Raw genomic sequence first — 18,662 nt, 5'->3', positions numbered from 1 at the left:
CCCAAGATGCTGCCTGTCTTAGTTAGGGTTTCTATTGCTGCAATGAAACACCGTGACCACACAGTAAGCTGGGGAAACAGTTTATGTGGCTTACACTTCCATATCACTGTTCATCACTGAAGGGAGTCAGGACAGGAACTCTAACAGGGCAGGATCCTGGGGGCAGGAGCTGATCCATCAGCTGTGGAGGGCACTGCTTGCTGGCTTGCTCCTCTTGGCTTGCTCAGTCTGCTTTCTTATAGAAGCCAGGACCACCAGCCCAGGGATGGCACCGCCTACCATAGGCTGGGCCTCCCCCATCAATCACTGATTAAGAAAATGCCCTACAGGTTTCCCTACAGACCCATCTAATGGAGCCATTTTCTCAATTAAGGTTCCCTCCTTTCAGATAATTTTAGATTGTGTCAAGTAGACATAAAAATGTCCAGCTCATTGCCCAACACTGGTAAGTGCTCTAAACCAACCCGAGTGTCTACTGTCCGTCTTCACAGATTCAGAAGGTAAAAAACCCCAAAGACAGTTCAGTGGCTTTCCCCAGGGTTGTCACTACCAAATGGTGGGAACTGACATTCATGATGCCAAACCCTCAGTGTCCCTGACTAGCACTCATGATGCCACACCCCAAATGTTCTCCACAATGTCCCTGACACTCGTGACGGCCCAGTTTATCCTTCCTCCTCATACTTCCTCCATCTCGATTGGTTCTTATGTCTTTTGGCAGAACTCCATGCAAGGAAACTTGACACTACCCACCTGGTGAGTCTCTTCGTGATGTGCACTAGTGTGGGAAATCACCTACAGGGAAGGTTTCTGTTCATTCTATGCTTTAGTGGTAAAAGACAAGAATCAAGTCTGACCGACTGTGGGGGGCTGGCTTGTGGAAGGATGTGTGTGTGTCACAAGGTGCACACAATGGAACAGCAGGCAGTCCTGAAGTGCACCAGGGTCTGGCTGGGAAATTATCGGAAAAGGATGGGAGGGAGGGAGTGTGTGAAGTATATGCCTTTCATTTGCTGTCCCCAAGGAGCCAAACACCGTCAACTCTTCAAGAGGCTAATCTCAGTGAAAAGCTACGAACCAAGGCGAAGAGCGTTCACTGCTCCTGCAGAGACCCTGAGTTTGGTTCCTAGCACCCGTGTCAGGGGGCTCACAACCAATCATGACTCCAGCTCCAGGGGATCCACTACCCTTCAGGCCTCTAAGGGCAACCACATTCAGGCACGCATCTCCACACACAGACACACTAAGTGAAAGACAAGTCTCCAGACTTTGAGCTTGTTTTATTGATATTCATTAGCAAATAAAATTTTGTTGATCTTGATGCATTACAACACACTGTTTGGTGGTGGTTGTTTAATGTTGATCTCCGGTTTATTAACTACACTAAGCATCATAACCTCTAATGGGCCGGTTTTCACACAGGTGTTGCCAGTGCCAATGGGTGGCTCCTCTGCATACATGACCTGGTCCGTCCAAAGGCGTGGTTGTCTTCCTCCTTTGCGCATCTGCCTGCTTCACAATACATTCACATGAGAAGGTCAGCTACTCGGAGCGACCGCACACCACAGCAGCCAGAGGCAGAGAGCGTGACGATCGGCACTCCCGTGTTTGAAATAGTGGGACTGAAGCTTGCTGCTTGGGGACCTTCTCGAAGCATCCTCGGTGGATATAAGGCGACCCTCACTCCATCCAAGAACACATCTTTTGCTGGGGGAAGGGTCCATGTGACAATTGCTTGTCACAGGTGATCATGTGACACACAGACATACAGTCATACTCAGATAAAAGTAAATAAATACGATGCCTGGGGTGGGATCTCTCTGTCACACACACACACACACACACACACACACACACACACACACTCTCTCTCTCTCTCTCTCTCTCTCTCTCTCTCTCTCTCTCTCTCTCTCTCTCTCTCTGGAGCTGGAAGGGGGGAGGCATCTGATTAAAATATAGCATACAGCACACACAGATAATAAATAATCGTCCATAACCGAGTGGGTGACAGCAACAGGCCTAGGCCACTCGATTCCTCTTGCTTCTTCCATTCATAAGCACCTCTGATTTTTTTCCTATGGGCAGAAATGGGATGAGGAGACAAAGGGCTTGAGGTCTGGGGAAGAAACTTATTCGTGTCTTCAAACAAGAGGATAAAAAAAAAATGTGGTGTATGCCTTTAATCCCGGACTCGGGAGGCAGATGTAGGATCTCTGAATTCAAGGCAGCCTGGTCTACAGAGTGAGTTCAGGACAGCCAAGGCTACACAGAGAAACCCTGTCTCAAAAAACCAAAAACAAACAAACAAAAAGAAACCACTGAGTGACTGCAGAGCTCAAACATGCTGCCTGAGCTCTCTTCAGAGTGGAGAGGGGCCAGCAGTCATCAAATCTGACCAACCTTGACCCAGGATGTGATGTTCCCTCCACTGTGTAGAGATTTAACAGTCTTGTCCCCTGTCCCTTTGTTCCTACTGTTTACAGTGATAACTGGTCATACATCAACCTGGCTGCGACACTGGGTCCCAGAAATTAGCTATGTTATTAGCAAGTTAGTGTGTGTGCCATTTGCATTTTGGCATCATAGAACCACCAAGAGAAACTGTCAGTACTGAGATTTCCCTGCTAATAAAATTTTTAAAAATGGAAAAAATGAGTCACATAGAATATAGAGGGGCTGCCCGATGGCGCGTCGGAGTGTCAATACATTCTTTTCCGGTCAGGTTCTGAGCCGGACAGCTAGAACGGACATTCCATCAGAGCAGAATAGTGCAGATCTTGAAGAAGTTGGACCACCTACAAACAGAAGAGCAACTCTCTGATGGTGAGCAGCACTGTCGGTTGGCACAGGTGGGCAAGGAGGCCAGTGACACCCAGGAAGCGGATGCATTGTGACCTGTGCCATGAGGCGGCTATGGTGTGCAACCTGACAGTCTTTTGCAGAATTCACCAGATTCCTATCCATGGGATAAGAACACACTTGGGAATCTCAGTGCTTCTTAAGAGTAAAGAAGAAAGGACGCCACCTTCCCCTGGGTGAGCTCGGGTGACATCGTGAGTGTATAACCTTGTAGGGCTATCGCTTCCTGCAGATTGGAAGAGAGCAGATGCAAGGTCCCCAAGGCCCGTGTACACACAGTATGGAGTTCTACACTCCACCCCCCAAGAGGCACAAGGTTGATTTGTCTAGCTCAGGAGAAGCAGACCTCAGAGGAGAAAGGGTGCCAAGTGCTCCGTGGGAGACAGGAGGCGGGGAGCAGAGAGAGAGGACACCACAGGTCTCTTGGAGGGCAGCGGTCCCTGGCCTCACCGCAAGCTGGTCTGTTTGGGGAGCTTAGCGCCCATCAAGATGCCCGAGGTGAGGATCACGGGGGCTCTCATCTGCACACTGGACCCAACCATGGTGGGGAAGCTGCGATTCCGCCGGATGCCACTGGGGCACCCCAGAGGCAGGCCCTCGGGGACCAGGCCCCCAGGAACAAGAGCCTGTGCTGGCCCTGCGGCTCCACAGAGGAGAGGTGCCTGATCCTCAGTCAAGGTGGGGATATGTGCGCGTCCTGAGTTCACCACTCTAGCCACCCCAAACCTCCTGACTTTGTCCACAAGGTTAAGGTTGGAGACAGACACGTCCGTCTGGCTCTCGCTGCTCCTCACCGGTCTCTTCGCCCGCACGTCCCTCAGGATGGAGCTGGCCGGCTTGGAAGCCAGGAAGTTGTAGGGAGGGCTCGTGCACTTGAACTCGGAGGGCGGGGAGGCCACGGGTGTCTGCATAGGGGAGTTTGGCGGGGTGGATGGGATCACAGCCATCCTAGGGGTATAGGAGTAGAGGAGGGAGCCCCTGCCGGCTCTGTCCCAACTCTGGGGGTCGTACACAGCTGCGGAGATGCCTCGTTCCTTCAGTAACCACACCAGTCCCAGGGATGTGCTCATGGTGGTCGTGGACTCACGGATGTTTGTGAAGGACTCGGCCAGGCTCAGTCTCCGGGGGGTGCATGGCGTGGCCACTGGTGTGGATTTCAAGTGGCCAGTGCTGCTACAAGCTGGAGCTGGGGCTGAGTTAAGGCTGAAAGAGAAAGGGGCTCGTCATTCATCACAGGCGTCTGTAGAAGGATCAGTGGCCCTGCCTCCTGCAGTGTGTGCAGGAGTCTGGGGTAGGAGAAGGCACCCCGTGCCCTCAGGGGCTCTGTCTGCATTTGCTCCTCATTTCTTATGGAAGGGGTCAGCCTTACACAAGACTGTGCTTCACGTTCACAGGAAGCTGCCCCCTTTGCTTATCCCTGGAGGTGCACAGCGCTGTCTCCTCTTTAGATAAAGACACGGCTCCAAGGCTAGCTGTGGGCTTACTCAGTGTCTCCTGGATTTGATTCCATGGGTAAAGTGGCCCCACTGTGTCAGGACTGGCAACAGACCCTTCAACAACTAAAGCACCCCAAACAGTTCTTTCGGCGAGCCTTGATCTTCCTGAGATGCAAATCAGAGCCGCGAGTGCATGCTTGCTGCTCATCCTCCACCCCTTGCTGCTCTAGCCCTGTTTCCTGTTGCCCAAACCCCTGGGGATATAGCTGCGTGGCAAGGGCAGAAGACACAGCCACACCTCACATGTCAATCTGTCCAGGCTCTGTAATGACACCTGAATGACCGCAACAGGAAGCTATGCTCCTTCACCATGGCCTGTGGATTGGAGACTTTGAGGTCACAGCATCTGCCATCCAGCTGGGAGAGCCACCAGGACGCAGGGGAGCAGGAGAGCAGTGCACTGCTCACAAGGCTGGCTTTCAGGGAGCTCTGCCCTGCTTCTGAGGGCAGGGGCACAGAGGACAACCTGCTGCCACTGCCTCGTGCCACCCGTGTCGGTGGCTGCCTGCTTTGGGCTTCATCTGGAGTGGCCAGCTTCACGAGCAACTGAAGAGTCCCCAGAGTCCCCAGGACTTAGACACAGCGACCTCTCCCCAGGAGGCCCCACCTGTGGGTGGTCTCCCCTACGGTTGACAGGCACAGGGTGGGAGTCACGGAACAGGTCATCTCACACTAGCTCAGCCGGGGACTCTGGGAAGTGGGGGGCACTTGGAGAGACCGCAGCAGCTCCGGGGCTGAAGAGGTAGGTTTGCAGAAGGCACAGGGAAGGTTTTTGCAAAAGCTGATTGCTGCTAGAAGGTGAGGATGTTCTTGCTCGAAGGCTTACCGGTACAGCCATCCCCAGAAAGGGTTTGGGGTTTTTACTCCACTGCATTTCTCCCTGACTCAGGCACTTAGCCCCCTCTTACTCTGCACTTCCGAGGCTTTTCCGGTCCCCAGGGTGACCACATGGGACTTCTGGGGGCAGTCTGAGGCCTATAGCTTCAGCCAGAGATACACATCTAGTCCCTTAGCTGCACTGAAGACATCCTGTGACTTTAAAAATAACCTCTCCTAAACAAAGTCAGGCCTGGAAGCCAGCATCTCCCGGGGCAGCAAGGGAAACAGAAATAAAGCAGAAATCCAGGGATCCCATTGGGTGAGACCTTTGGTTAGGCCTTCGTTAGCACCAACACTCAGCTGGGTTAGAAGTGATGATGGCCAAGGCCATGTTAACCCGGCACAACCACAGAAACACATCGAAGCCTTTGTCCCCGGGTTAGTGGCAGCCACGCTTGCACACACAGCCCCTTCGGCGTGGCCCTGCAGGAGCAGGCTCCGTTGGCCGTGTGCTCACCCCCTGCCTTGCCCGTGGGCTCAGACTCTCTGCCCTACATCTCCTCTCAGTTCAACAGGGCAAATGGCTGCTTCGTCGTCATCCTCACCAGACCTGCGGAGAATTATCATAGTTTAAGGTGCTCCTCGGAGTGCTTACTCTCTTTGATCTGGCCCATCTCGCCTCCCTCCCTGCCACTGTCCATTAACTCTGTGCTCTTGTCAGACTGTGTCACAAAGAAAGGGGGGGTCACTCTCCTGTGTTGCGGAAACCATTCTCCCGTAAGGCAGGGAGGGAATCATGAGGCTGAAACCAAGTCTGACAGACCAACATCTCTCCAGATGGTGGGCCGGGGAAACAAGCCAGAGCAGGCATGTGACTCTACCATAGAAGATTTTCACGCTGGCCATTAGGGTTTGGCTGCAGTGAGTGCTTCCTGGAGTCTGTTCCAGAGCGGGTGAGGGCTTTCACAGAACTCAGCAACTCTACCGTGAAAGAACTCCACGCTCCATTGGCAAGCTTTGGGACAACAAGCACGCTGGCTCATCCCCGGGGCCTGCGGGAATGTTGGCTTGAGCCAGGAAGGCCCTAAGAATCCACACTGAGGACGGTGGCAGTGGCTTTCTCAGCCCCCCTGCTCTGGATCTGAACAAACAAGGTTCAGAAAGAAAGATGGGATCCAGAATGGGCAGCTGCAAGCGCTTATGCCTGCTGGACTTGGCTGGGTGTGATTTTGTGGGTACAGGAGTACATAAAGAGGCCAGAGGTCAACCTCAGGTATTGTCCCTTAGGCACCCTCTACCTTGTGAGTGAGGCAGGGTTCGTCTCTCTGGCCAGGACCTCATCAAGCACGCCAGGGATCCACCCACCTCAGATCACAAGCACGTAGGTGATGGGGATCGAACTCAGGTCCCTGTGTTCTGACTGACTATTTTTCCTTCACAGGGTCTTAGCAAACACCTCTGTCTGAGCTGGAACTCATTATGTAGACCAGACTGGCCTTAGACTCACAAGAGATCCACCTGCCTCTGTCTCCTGAAGACTGCGATTAAAGGTGTGCACCACCACACCTGGCTTGGAGCTGGCCTTCAAATGAAGCTCTCGACTTCATCATCACACCTTGTGACAAAGTCCATCCCCCAACAGACCCCACTCCCACCCGCCCCAGAGCTATGACCCCTTACCTTGGCGTGACCCGTGTGAGCTCGTCTGAGGGATGCAGGATACGGCAGGTGGTGAAGGTGAATGTGGAGTTGGTCTGGGACATGCACTTCCCAGGGTAGTGCGCTAGATTGGGAGAGGAAGGAAGGAGAATAAACACATTCCTCGCATCCAAACCAACCATGATGAAAGTTAAAATCCAGCACGGCCCTCCACAGGTGGGAGAGGCAATGAGCTACCTTGTGAACTGGATCTGGGTGAGGAAGTCGAGACACCGATGTTCTGGACTGAAGGTGGTCCCTCAAAAATAACCACGTTTTTGAGCACTGGTCTGCAGAGCATCGAATGCCAGCTTCCGGCCCAATCCAGACAGGGTTCCTCATCAGAGTTGGGCCAGCAGTGGATCCAGCTCCCAGGGGAGGGGGAGGGCCAAGGGGCCTTCATGACACATCTAGTTTTTCACCTCAGGGCTTGGGTCTGCCTTCTTCCAGCACTGTTTGCTGTGCATGTCTTTTCATTGGCAGGTAGGTGCCCAGCGCTCTGCCCAGAGGGAGGGTGGAGGGACCAAGGAGAGGTGCTGGGTACTGGGAAGCAGGGCAAGGTTCACGAAGCTCCCTTTTCTGCTCACACAAAAAAGGGCTCAGGGAAGCTGGCTCCACTACTGTCCACCTGCGATGGTCATGGTAGGAGGTGGCCTTAGCAGCCCCAACAACAACGACAGGGACTTCCAGAACCCACTCTGGTCTGGCACGCCCATCCCTGCCCCCTACTCTGGCAGCTTCTTTCCCAAGGTCTCTAGGATTCCCATCCGAGACAAGGTGTTCGCCTCTGGCTTCTCTAAGCGTTGTTGTTAGGGCAGCTGATGGCCAAGGTTGGAGGAAAGCAAATCACAGACGTGTAAGGATCATGGGTGTGTAAGGATCATGGGTGTGTAAGGATCATGCACCAGAAGCCAGCAAAGAAACAGAGAGGCGTCTACCAAAGACATCGTGATTGTCAAGGTCATCCTAACTCATAACTTGAACATGGGGGGGGGGGAGAGAAAAAAAAACAAGTATGTGTGTGGGGGGGTGTGCATCAAAACACATGCATGATGGCGTCATGAGATGAGCGCCCGCCCCACTGCCCAGCCAGCCCTGCAGCAGCTCAACCCCCAGAGGCCTCCTGGGAAGACTCTAGTCTTCAGAGACCAAGAAACTCAAAGGCTGAGAAACTACTAGAATCTTCTTGTGGCAAGTTTTCTCTTGGATTTGAAAAGGAAAAAAATCTAGCTGCATCTTAAAAGAAAATCAGAAAACAAAACCAAATGAAGCAAACATAATAATAATAATAATAATAATAATAATAATAATAATAGAGAGAATAGTTGGAGACACAGACCAAAGGCAAGGGGACAAATCCAGAGAACAAAATCGAGACGATGGTTAAAGAGGGCAAATGTTGGCAGCATGACCCAGCTCTGCGTCCACGAGGGCCCAGTGACACCGGGGTGGTAGCCAGCACCAGGACCTCAGGCAGAGCTTTAGTGGGAGGCACAGAAGGAAACGCAGCAAATGAGATATGAAAATGGCCTTCGTGGGGACCGGAGAGACAGCTCAGCGGTTAAGAGCACTATTGCTCTACCAGAGGCCCTGGGTTCAACTCCCAGACATACAAGGCAGCTCACAGCTGTCTGTAGCTCCAGCCCCAGGGTACCTGACACTGTCATGCAGGCAAAACACCAATGCACATAAATTTAAAAAAATAAGAAAAGAAAAAGAAAAAAAGAAATGGTGTTTGTGAAACAATGGTTTTAGCACTGGACGTGCACAGTGGTTCTGGGCTCAGGCAATGGAGAACATGCTACAGAGCGCCAACAAAAGTGGACCAAGCTATGGAAAGCAGGCAACCGAACAATCACAAGTCTTGGACAGCGACAAAGTCCAGGAATAAAAACAACAGGAGGCCTGAGAGGAGGGAAGGAGCACACAGATTGTTAAGACACAGTGACAGAAGGTGGCAAGGCGGGATCAAATCATACGTGCAGCCCCCTTTGCACACGGGGTCAGATGTGCAGCTGCCCCTCCCCACCGCTAGGGGCGCAGTCTCCGAGAAGAATGTTTTAGAGATGGAGCTGAGCCATCGGGAGTAAAGCTCATCACATCCACGTGGGTTTGGGAGGTAAGAGAAGGCTGCTAAAAATCCACGTCCCCACTCCCAGGATCAACAGACAGCGCTGGAGGCCAGGAAAACTGATTATCTGAAGAGCCAAGCCAGAGGTTTGTCCCCTCCACAATACCACTGGGATGACCAGGTGCTCGGGCTCTCGGTGTCACCATGGACTGCTGGGACGCAGCTGCGCCTCCCTTCCTTGGGGCACAACATAGAGACAGTGAGTTTCCCCACGTAGGGCTTTCCGGAGCCCTCCTGTTTGTCCCAGATGATCAAAACATTAGCCCTGATCCGTGGCTCTAGGAAGAGAACAAACTAGACATGGAAACAGGCTCGTCAGAGTCAGTGCTTGGGCTGAAAACTGGAGCCGCCAAGACCACACTGCACACCAAAGCCCAACTCAACCGCAAGTTCAAAGTCTGATTTACCTCACGGGCTCCCTATTGAGGGTACAAAGGGTGGGCTGTCTTGGGGTGACTATTCCAACTTCCCAGTGAAGTCCTTATTCGTGTCTCGGCCCTGACTGGAGGGCTTCAAGCACCACGGGGGACGGACAGATGATGAGCACTGCCTGAGTGGCGGTGGCTGGTTGCAGGCGTTGTTCGAGGTTACTTGCTAGCAGCTAAGCAAGCTAGGCCCTTCCAGCGGAGGATTCCGCTGCTAATTTGGGCTTTGTGCTCACTATGATGATGGCCCACTCTGGTTACCTGACCGCATTTTATACGGAAATGGATTTTCCTTTCGTTCAATAATCCTAATCCTTACGCTTAGGTTGTCTCTCGCTACAGGTTTTGATGCTGATACAAGAACTGGTAAGTGTCATGCTTTGTGTAAGCCCATGGGAGGCCTGTCCCTTTCTGAATGGGGATGGAGGAGCAGCGGGTGGGGAGGGGGACAGGCGGAGAGGATGGAGGGTAAACTGATTGGTATGTAAGATAAATGAAAAAAAAAGTTATTTAAATAAATAAACTGGTAAAGTTTAAAATTGACTTGGTTGTCAGAGACCCACAGGTGACTACAGGTGACAGGTGTGCCACAAGCAAACACCCCCATGGCCAGCTGTGTTAGAGGGCAGGGTAAGCTGAGGCTAGCCCGCTCTGCTCCTGCTTGCTCATGTGACCTGTGTGCTTCTGCTTGGAGAGGAGGCACTTGGGATAGGCCATCCTGAAACAGCCCTGCATCTGCACAGGTTTGAATGGTTGGGGCGGGGGAGATGCTACATACACCAGGGTGGCTGTTGCCCTGCAGAGTGCTGAAGCCGCCCAGGGCTGTTGTCTCCCACAGCTCAAAGTACTGAGAACCAGATGCTCTGCTGAACCAGGGGCCCTGCAGGGACTTCCAGAAGACTGGGACTCTGCCCATGTGGGCAGCCACACTTGGACACAGGCTTCGCTCAGCCCTTTCTTTAATCTGTCCCCTGGGGAGGGCAAGCTGGGGGCACTGGAGTAGCCATTTTCCCCTCTGAACAACACCCTGGAAGCCAATGAGCACACGCAACCTGTTGCTGCAACCAGAGTCTTGTTGTGCTACAAACCCAGGCTATTTCAGACCTTTGAGAAGGGGAAACTCTGGCCTTCACTCAGCTGTATCTTGTTTTGTTTTGAGACAGGGGCTCGTGTATCCCAGGCTGCCTGGAGCTCACTAGATCATCTAGAATGACCTTCAACTTCTGATTCTTCTGACTCTACCTACCAAGTGCTAGGATCACAGGTGTGCACCACGACCCCTGGTTTATACAGTGCTGGGGACAGAACCCAGGGCGTGCTAAACAAGTGTTCTATCCACCAGACCACGCCTCCAGCCCAAGATGGGTTTGTTAAGATCGTATAAAAAACTTCTAAAATGAAAAAAAAAACAAAAAAAAAACAAAAAAAAAACCTTCTAAAATGTCAAAAACTTTTTTTTCCAAATATATCTGAGAATCTTGAAAAAGGGACCCCATTTTTGCAGGGCGCAGAGTGCCTTCTATACTCTCTCTGTGGGAAGCAGGTAGCCAGGGTGAAAGAAATAGTGAATCCCCCACTTTCTTTTTTCCCCTCCCTACTTTCCTGACTTGACTGTGTGGTTATAAAGCTGCTGCCGCGTGATTTGGACCCGCACTTTCTAGAATCCCCCCCCCTCTCACACACACACACACACACACACACACACACACACACACTTGCTGGAAGTAAAAACTGCTGTCTTCAGAGCTGCACGGTTGCCTAGCTTGCATCGAGCTCGAAGAACATGAACCTAATTTTGTTTTTGCAGAATGCTCAGCTGGAAATGACGTTGTCTTGCTCAGGATGGGAAGGCTGCCCCACCCGAGGTTCTGTCTCATGAGCCAAAAAGGAGGCGAGAGCACTGTTTTAGAGTTCCTAAGAAGGCGAACATCAGAGCAGGGATATGTTTGATGGAACAGTGTCTGTGAGAGATCAGATCTAAAGCCATGTGCCCAAATGCCACATTCGTGTAAACAGAACAAAGGCCATGGCATTGTTCGCCTGTGCTCTCCTCCGTACAGGGACATTGTCACACTGGTTTCAAATGAGACTCTGTAAAACTTGTTTTGACATACAGTCTAGCTGTGTAGCACAGGCTAGCCTTTGAATTCATAATCCTCCTGTCTCTGCCACATGAATGCTGGGATGACAGAAGACCCCACCTTGCCAAGATAAAAACTATTAATTGTACTTTACTGGCAAAAGCTTCTAAGCTCTTAGCTTCTGGCTTCCCTTTTTTTCCATTTTTCTCTGTTTCTTGAATGTTTCTTTTACATAGCCCTAGTCTGGTCCTGTAGCTCTGTGAAGGCCCCTGGCTCCCAGTCCATTACACCCCAGTCTGGTAGGTTTTCTGGAAGGTTCTATTATGGAAACTGAAAAGAATCATAAGATCTTTTTCTGATTCTATACAACTGGCTTGTGAACTTAACAATTCTATTCTCGCTATAGTAAACTGCTGTCTGTTTCATCACAAACATATGTATGAATTAGGAGATGAATCACTTCACAACATCCTGTAGAGAGGGCAGGGATAGCTTTTCAGTGGGTCTGAGGTATCTTCTGGAGGAAAGGACAATTCTAGAACACTAAACTGTCAAGGGGGTAAATGCAAAACTCTCTCCAGACCTTTTTCTACCAACAAGGCCAGATCCCACGCCGCTGGCTCCTCCTCCCTTCTGGGGCTGACCCAGAGAGGCCAGGAAGGATCCCTGCCTGCATGGGTGAGTTAGACAGTATGTCTCCCATTCTCCTCAAGGGGGAGGTTGTCGTCTGTCTGAACATCCCTGTGTGCTCATCTAGGCCCCTCCATGTGAGCAGAGCTACCAAGATGCCTCAGCAAGCCAGACGCAGTGCTAGTGTCCTGGAATGGAGGCACCCCACGGCGTGGAGGTCGGATGCAGCTGGCTCTGCTCTGCAAGTCGTAGGCAGGGACAAGCCTACACTGACCACTTTCGAGGAATCGGCCCTTTCATCCTAAATCACGGCTCTGCCTCCAGGTTGCAGATGGCGGGTTCTGCTCAGTTCACCGAATGCTCTTAGAGCTGAGGACTGTTTTTTTCTTAGCATGTCCTGACATGTGGGTGTGAGCAGCACTCAAGGAGGCAGAGCCAGGGCTGGGAAAATGCCCCATCCCATGGGGGACACGGAAGGCACTTCCCTCTGAGGCAACTGTACCGACCTTCCCTTCCGGACCCACTGGCCATCTTTATCATACGAGCTATGTGGCCCTCTTCTGTGGAAAGCCATGGGACTGTGTGCATCACAGACTCAGGAAGAGGCGTGCTCCCAGGGGGCAACCGCTCTGTGGCTGAGAAGACCCAGGGGGCGCCCGCTCTGTGGCTGAGAAGACCCAGGGGGCGCCCGCTCTGTGGCTGAGCTACGGAATGCTGCACTGGCCAGACTTCTTCCTCTCTGCCATGGGCTATTCCTTTGGCTCTTCCACTCCACAGAAACTCCAGAGCACAGTTTTGGACAAAGAAGCAGCAGAAAGGCTGTGTCCTGACCTCTCTGCCTCCAGTGGTCCTGGGGCCTGAGGTGTGGGAGAACTTCTGGGGTCTGTTTTGAATGGGTGGGGTTTTCAGGGTCTACACTGAGGCCAGGATCTCGGGGCCCAACTGTGACTCGTGTGCACTGTGGGGACACAGGCGGATTAGGCATGAGCCAGTCCCCGGGTACCAGCTCCATGTATGCAAGTGATAGACAGATAGACTGACTTGTGACTTCATCTCTGGTGCTGGTTTTAATTCCACCTTTACCCGCCCCCTCTGGGTCCTCAGGAGAACTCATCTGAGCTTTGTCTTGCAGCACATGCCACCCAGCCAGCTGCCACGTGGGCGTAATTAACCCTTCCCTCACACGGGTTGTCCCCAGCCATAAATTAAAAGAGTACTGGTAGGACCAGGTGATGTCTATCCTGAAAAAAAAAAAAAGTGCTCCCTATGTTAATTCGGAACATCAAACAATCATTAAAATGAAGTAAAACTATGACCTAAAGGTTTTTTGCAACAGTCCATTTTAATCTTCTAGATCATTTACACCACAACAACATGGAACCAGCCTTTTGAAGACACGGGATTAAGAAAAAGAATCAAAGGATGCTTCAAAAGACAGATTAAAATTACACTAATAAAAATGTCTGCTAGGTCTTCCCACTCTTCACCCCGCTGGTACCAATTGTAAGGAAGACTGTCAACTGCCTTCTGCCCTCTGGGAGCTCAGGGGTCAGCGCTGGGCCAGCGGGACACAGATCCCAAGACTGTGGAGCTCCAGGTCCTCCCATGGAGACCCATGAGCCTCTAACCACTGCCCCCCGACTGTGCATCATCTGGGGTATCCAGCATGACGGGGGGCGGGGGGACAGAATCTTGCACTCCCACGCCTGACAGCGGAACAGCGCTGTCATCTCAGTGGAGAAAGCTATCGCTCTGCGTGGATCTGCATGGCTCTGCAGGCCTTCCCTCTGCACGGTGCTTCCCGCAAAGAAAACAAGCTCCAGAGAATTTGCCCCTAAGCAGGGACACCGTTCCTGAATGACCCCCGATCAACTGCTTAGCTATGCTCGGGCACACACCTTGAGCTTGACCCCTCTATAGTTTCTGCTCTATTTGGCTACCTTCAAATCAAGTACTGGAAGGCTCAGCAAGGGGTAGAGCATTAAGCCAGGAAGGCCATTGTCACAGGGAGGGCAGAGGCTGGGCCTCCAGTCCTTATAACCAAGGCTCTCACCCTCTGACCTCGCCTGGCTCTTGGTGCAATGATTTTATTCCTTTCTGAACAACTTCCCCCAAAGCAGCTGGAGCGCATCGTTCATCTTCCAAGGACAGGCACCCCAGCTCTGGGAAGGCTCTGTGTGGCCTGACTCCTTTCGTCTTACGATGGCAGTTAGTCAGACGCTGGAGCTGCCTTCACATGGGGCCCAGTGTGGACAACAAAGGGAGACTCGGCTGTTCTTACTGTCCTGTCCTTTGGTTTTATATTGTTGAAATAGAACCACACTATATAGCCCAGACTGGCCTTGAACTTGAGACCCTCCTACCTCAGGTTCCTGATAGTTGTAGCACTTGAATTTTAAGTACACGCCCCAGGCTTGACTGTGCAGCTCTCATAGGATGAGGCTCTCATCCCCTACACCCTGCACTTGGTAAACAGACAATTTTGTGATGATGCCTCTAAAGCTGGCATCTGAAGAAAGAGCTGGTCCAGGCCACGCCTCCTTGACCATGGGAAAGGTACAATTAACCCGGGAAAGGTAACACCACCAAACCCTGGCTCCATCCTGGCTTGGGTTTCATGGCAATGTTGTGGCTTCCACAAATTAAAATTATGAACCAGAAAGACAAATATCCTGTCTTTGCTTTTAGTGACCTGAGGATGTCATGAGGATGATGGCATTGGAATCACTCATCTTTTCTCTTAACCCTGAGTTCTTTGTCTTCCCAGGACACTGAGTTAGGAGGTCCAAGTACAAAGTAATTGGAACATATGGGTTAGCATATGGGTAACTCACAAGGCCCCGGAGGTCCTAGGAGTCCTGAGCACAAACTTTCCATCCCAGTGTAAGGGGTTTGTGGGTCACCCAGTACACCCGAGGTCATTGCTGGTTCCTGGTGGTGTGGGACAGGGGCTAGCCAGAGCACCTAGCATCCTCTTTGTAAGGGCTGAATGACATCTCTTAGGGTGTATCTGGTTAAAGAGTATCACTAAACACACAGCCTGCTGCCCCTCACTATCAGCATGCCCCCAAACTGCTCGGCTTGCTCACTTTGGGACCCCCATCAGAGTCAGGTCAGGATGGCCACTACAGAGCCTGGAAACACCTGTTCTGGGGCACCGTGTCCCTCTTTTTAGCAGCCTCTCCCACTCCCACACAGGGCCCTATTGGGCCCTGCACCTCCAAGATGGGCAGAGGCGCCCGTCTGTCACAAAGTGGAGGATTTGGTCTCTATTTAAAAAACAAAGCCTGACAAGGGATGGTTTTTTGCTCTCACCCACACAGACGAGCGGAAGCTACAGACACAGAGTTGCTATGGGTGGTGCCAGGGACAGAGATGAGCAAAGCCCAGAGCTCTGTCTCCGGTACAGGTGTCAGGTGTACAGGAATAATTGAGGCGCCCTCACCAGACCCCTCCTCCTCCTCCTCCTCCTCCAGGCCCGCTGGCGCTGGTGGCTTGTGCATCTCCTCGGAGGAAGCCTGAGGCTGGCTGGAGTAACTTCTGCTGCCTGAGACAGTCACACGTGCTCGGGACCTCTCACCTGAGGTCTCCGGGTGCTGAACTGGCGTGGAGGTAGCTAGGCCCGTGAGAGAAATGTGGTCACCTGTATCGTCTTCCTCAAAGTCGTTAAGGCAGTACACTTCATCCAGGTCAACGTCCAGCGTCCGGAAGCCCTTGGTGACCACACCAGGACGGGGGTCTAGGATGCCCCCAAGATGAGGCTGGGCTAATTGCTGCCAGTGGTGAAGCGTGGCTGAACCTTGTGGGGATGAAGAAAGGGGTGCAGAAGCGGAGAAGGGAGGGTTAGGATGCCAACTACAGCAAATGCTTCCCGCCCTCCCACCTGAGCCTGCATGGGACTGTGGGGGGGACCGGAGGAGAGTTAACACGGCCCTTGTAACTGGACAGAAGTGCTCTCCCCTGCTGTACCAGGAGGGAACGCCACTGTAAAGAACCAACAATTTCTAAAGTAAAATACATGCTTCATACTGTGTGCTGATGACGTCTGGTTACACACCCAATGGCAAACTTAGCACACTATCATTCCTCTGACAGAAGAGCATGAAAACGGTCAAACAGGAGCCACGGGAAGCTGTTGGCAACAGCATGAGAACAACCATGGACCAGGAGGCCATGGGATGGGTACTCGGGTACCAGCCTGTAGAGCGAAGCTGTAAAAAAACGACTGGAGAAGCCACGAAGGGAGGTAAGTAAGGGCAGGGATTCAAGGACAAGGTAAGAAGTCACAGAGCCCTAAAGCTATGGAGCCATCTCCAAGATGACACCAGACCCCAGGACTCAGGTGACAGCCTGTGAGGTTTGTAATAACACCAGAGAGGATGTCCCTGATGACCCCAGGTGTCCCGGGCATTCTACCAAGAAGGTGCAAGGCCAGGAGTGCCTGGAATCCTGGGGGCCGAGGAGCCAAGTGCCATCCCAGACAGAAAGGTGGCTGGCGTGGGTGAGGAGCAGCTCGGGCCTCTGTGCTTCCAAACACTTGGGTAAGGGACAACTTGTCATGGAGGTCTTAGAAGGATTCTGAAAATTGGACAATTTCAATCCCACTGAAAATGACAAAGAAAAGAAGACGCCCTAACACCCTCAAGGCCTCTTCTAGGTCCACGCCAGTTTTAAGGAGACACGTTGCATTCTCCTTAGCAGACTTGGGACTGCTGGAGAGAGTGAGCAATAACCCGCTCTATGCACAAAAGGAAGAAAACAAAACAAACACACAAAGAAAATGATATTCATACCTGTAAGGACTTCAGAAGTCCTCAGCTTGGGACAAAATACAAGTTAATTTTAGTGGTCACAACTGTGGGAGAAGACAAGGATGCTAACACCATCTAGTGGTCAGCTTTGTAGACCAAGCTGACCTCTAACTCAGAGTTCCACCAGCCTCTGCCTCCCAGCGCTGGGGTAAGCTACGTCCCATCTTTATATTGCAGCATTATATGCAAGGTACATTTTAAGTAGCCCTGCACACACACATCAGAAGGGTTTCTTTGACCTAGCTACCATCAAATGGGACTTTGGAGGAACTCAAGATGCGGTGGCCGTGGTGTATTCAAGACCTCTGTTATGCAGAGAGGAGGCTGGAAAGGTATCACAAGCAATAGGGAAACACCACGGCACTGTGAAACCCAGAGACAAGGCTGACTCCAACCAGAGGGGCCAGGCTAACTATGGAATGGCTGGATGCCTCAGTTTCTCCTCCCTGTATGATTTTCTGGCTGGAGACGAGATGGAAGACAGATCTCTGGCGGGTTAACCTATTGTCTTCTCCACCATCAGCTCGCTGAATAAAGATGGCGGCTTAAAGCCTCCACTCCTGCCTCTGCTTACTGCATTTGAAATGACAGCACGTGAGCTCCAATAGAAACTCATCGTGCTCTACACGTGAGCACAGCAACACATGCCTCCAACTCCCCAGGAAGGGTTCTCGCTCACTGTACAAATGGGGGAATGGAAGGTTTCTGAGGCTAAGTGATTTAACTGTGGTGTACAAGTCAGAACGAAGATGCTTGGGCCAGGAATGTGGGCTCAGTGGGCAGCGGCGGCCCAGGGAGGTGTCCAGGGCCCAGCAGGAGGGCTAGACACCTGTGACAGGCCCCACCATGCTATCCCTGTGCTTCCTACAGGTCACAGGGAGAGCCCTGCACAAGCCATCATTGTGACCAACTCTGACACCCCCCATGTCCGCATCCACCTTATCTGATACCGAGTGTTGGCGGCTCTACACGCCCAACTCCTTTTCAGGCCCACCCCGTCTCTGTTTCACAGAACAGGATGTGAGTCTGGGGAAAGGGAGAGGGTCTCCAGAGGGGTCGCCAGAGGTTGTGTTAAGTAGCAAGCAGCCCATCCGGGATTAAAACGAAGGCCTCTGGCATCCACTCCCTGAAGCTCTCAGCAGAGACACAGCCCCCCATGAACCTCGTGAATCCAACCAACAGCAGCTCCAGATGTGGCCGTGACCACGGAACAGGTGCATTCAGTTCCACAGACCTGAGAGCTGTCTCGGCCTTAGCTGTGGCTTTAGTTAACAGTGGGTCTCGGGAGCGCTTTCTCTTCCTGGCTGGTTCTGAGGCTCCGGGTACTCGAAGAGCCCAGCACTGAGCAGGGGAACGCTCACTTCTTCCTCACCCTGGCATTCTCATGCCCCAAGAGAATTCCCATTCTGTAGGAACCCACCCAGCCGCTGGCTTCAGCAGCTGGAGGTCTTTGCTTTGATACAGGGAAAGGGTTAAAAGTCACTATGAAGCCGACCTTACCCAGAGGTGAGCACAGGCTGCCTCTCCCTCTCCTGTATCTCAGTCTCACTCCAACTTGGCTTCCTTTCCTGGTCCACGGGAAGCAGGAAAAACATTGTGCTATCGGCTACTTTTCCTTGCTCACTCCAGCTAAGACTACTGCACCCCTCCCACCCACGTGAGAACAGTCTGGGCCAGGCAGGGCTCAGGAGGACTACTGTGCACATCAGTCT

The 18,662-nt window shown here is 52.2% G+C and overlaps 1 protein-coding gene across 1 annotated transcript in view; it reads right to left on the bottom strand.

Annotated features, from left to right (window-relative positions):
* Positions 1 to 1,860: 1,860 nt before the first annotated feature.
* Positions 1,861 to 18,662, bottom strand: part of Trak1 (trafficking kinesin protein 1) — a 105,970-nt gene continuing 89,168 nt past the window's right edge. Inside the window, exons 13-15 of the mRNA XM_005348216.3 lie at positions 15,720 to 15,938; positions 6,855 to 6,957; positions 1,861 to 4,062 (exon numbers count right to left, since the gene is read on the bottom strand). Coding sequence (XP_005348273.1) covers positions 3,306 to 4,062; positions 6,855 to 6,957; positions 15,720 to 15,938 — 1,079 coding nt within the window. The 3' untranslated portion in view covers positions 1,861 to 3,305. The remainder of the gene's footprint in view (positions 4,063 to 6,854; positions 6,958 to 15,719; positions 15,939 to 18,662) is intronic.

Source organism: Microtus ochrogaster, chromosome 5 (genome assembly GCF_000317375.1).
Source record: "Microtus ochrogaster isolate Prairie Vole_2 chromosome 5, MicOch1.0, whole genome shotgun sequence".
Classification (NCBI taxonomy): domain Eukaryota; kingdom Metazoa; phylum Chordata; class Mammalia; order Rodentia; family Cricetidae; genus Microtus; species Microtus ochrogaster.
The sequence above is the reverse complement of the archived record's forward strand: the minus strand, read 5'-3'. Positions and strand labels throughout refer to the sequence as shown.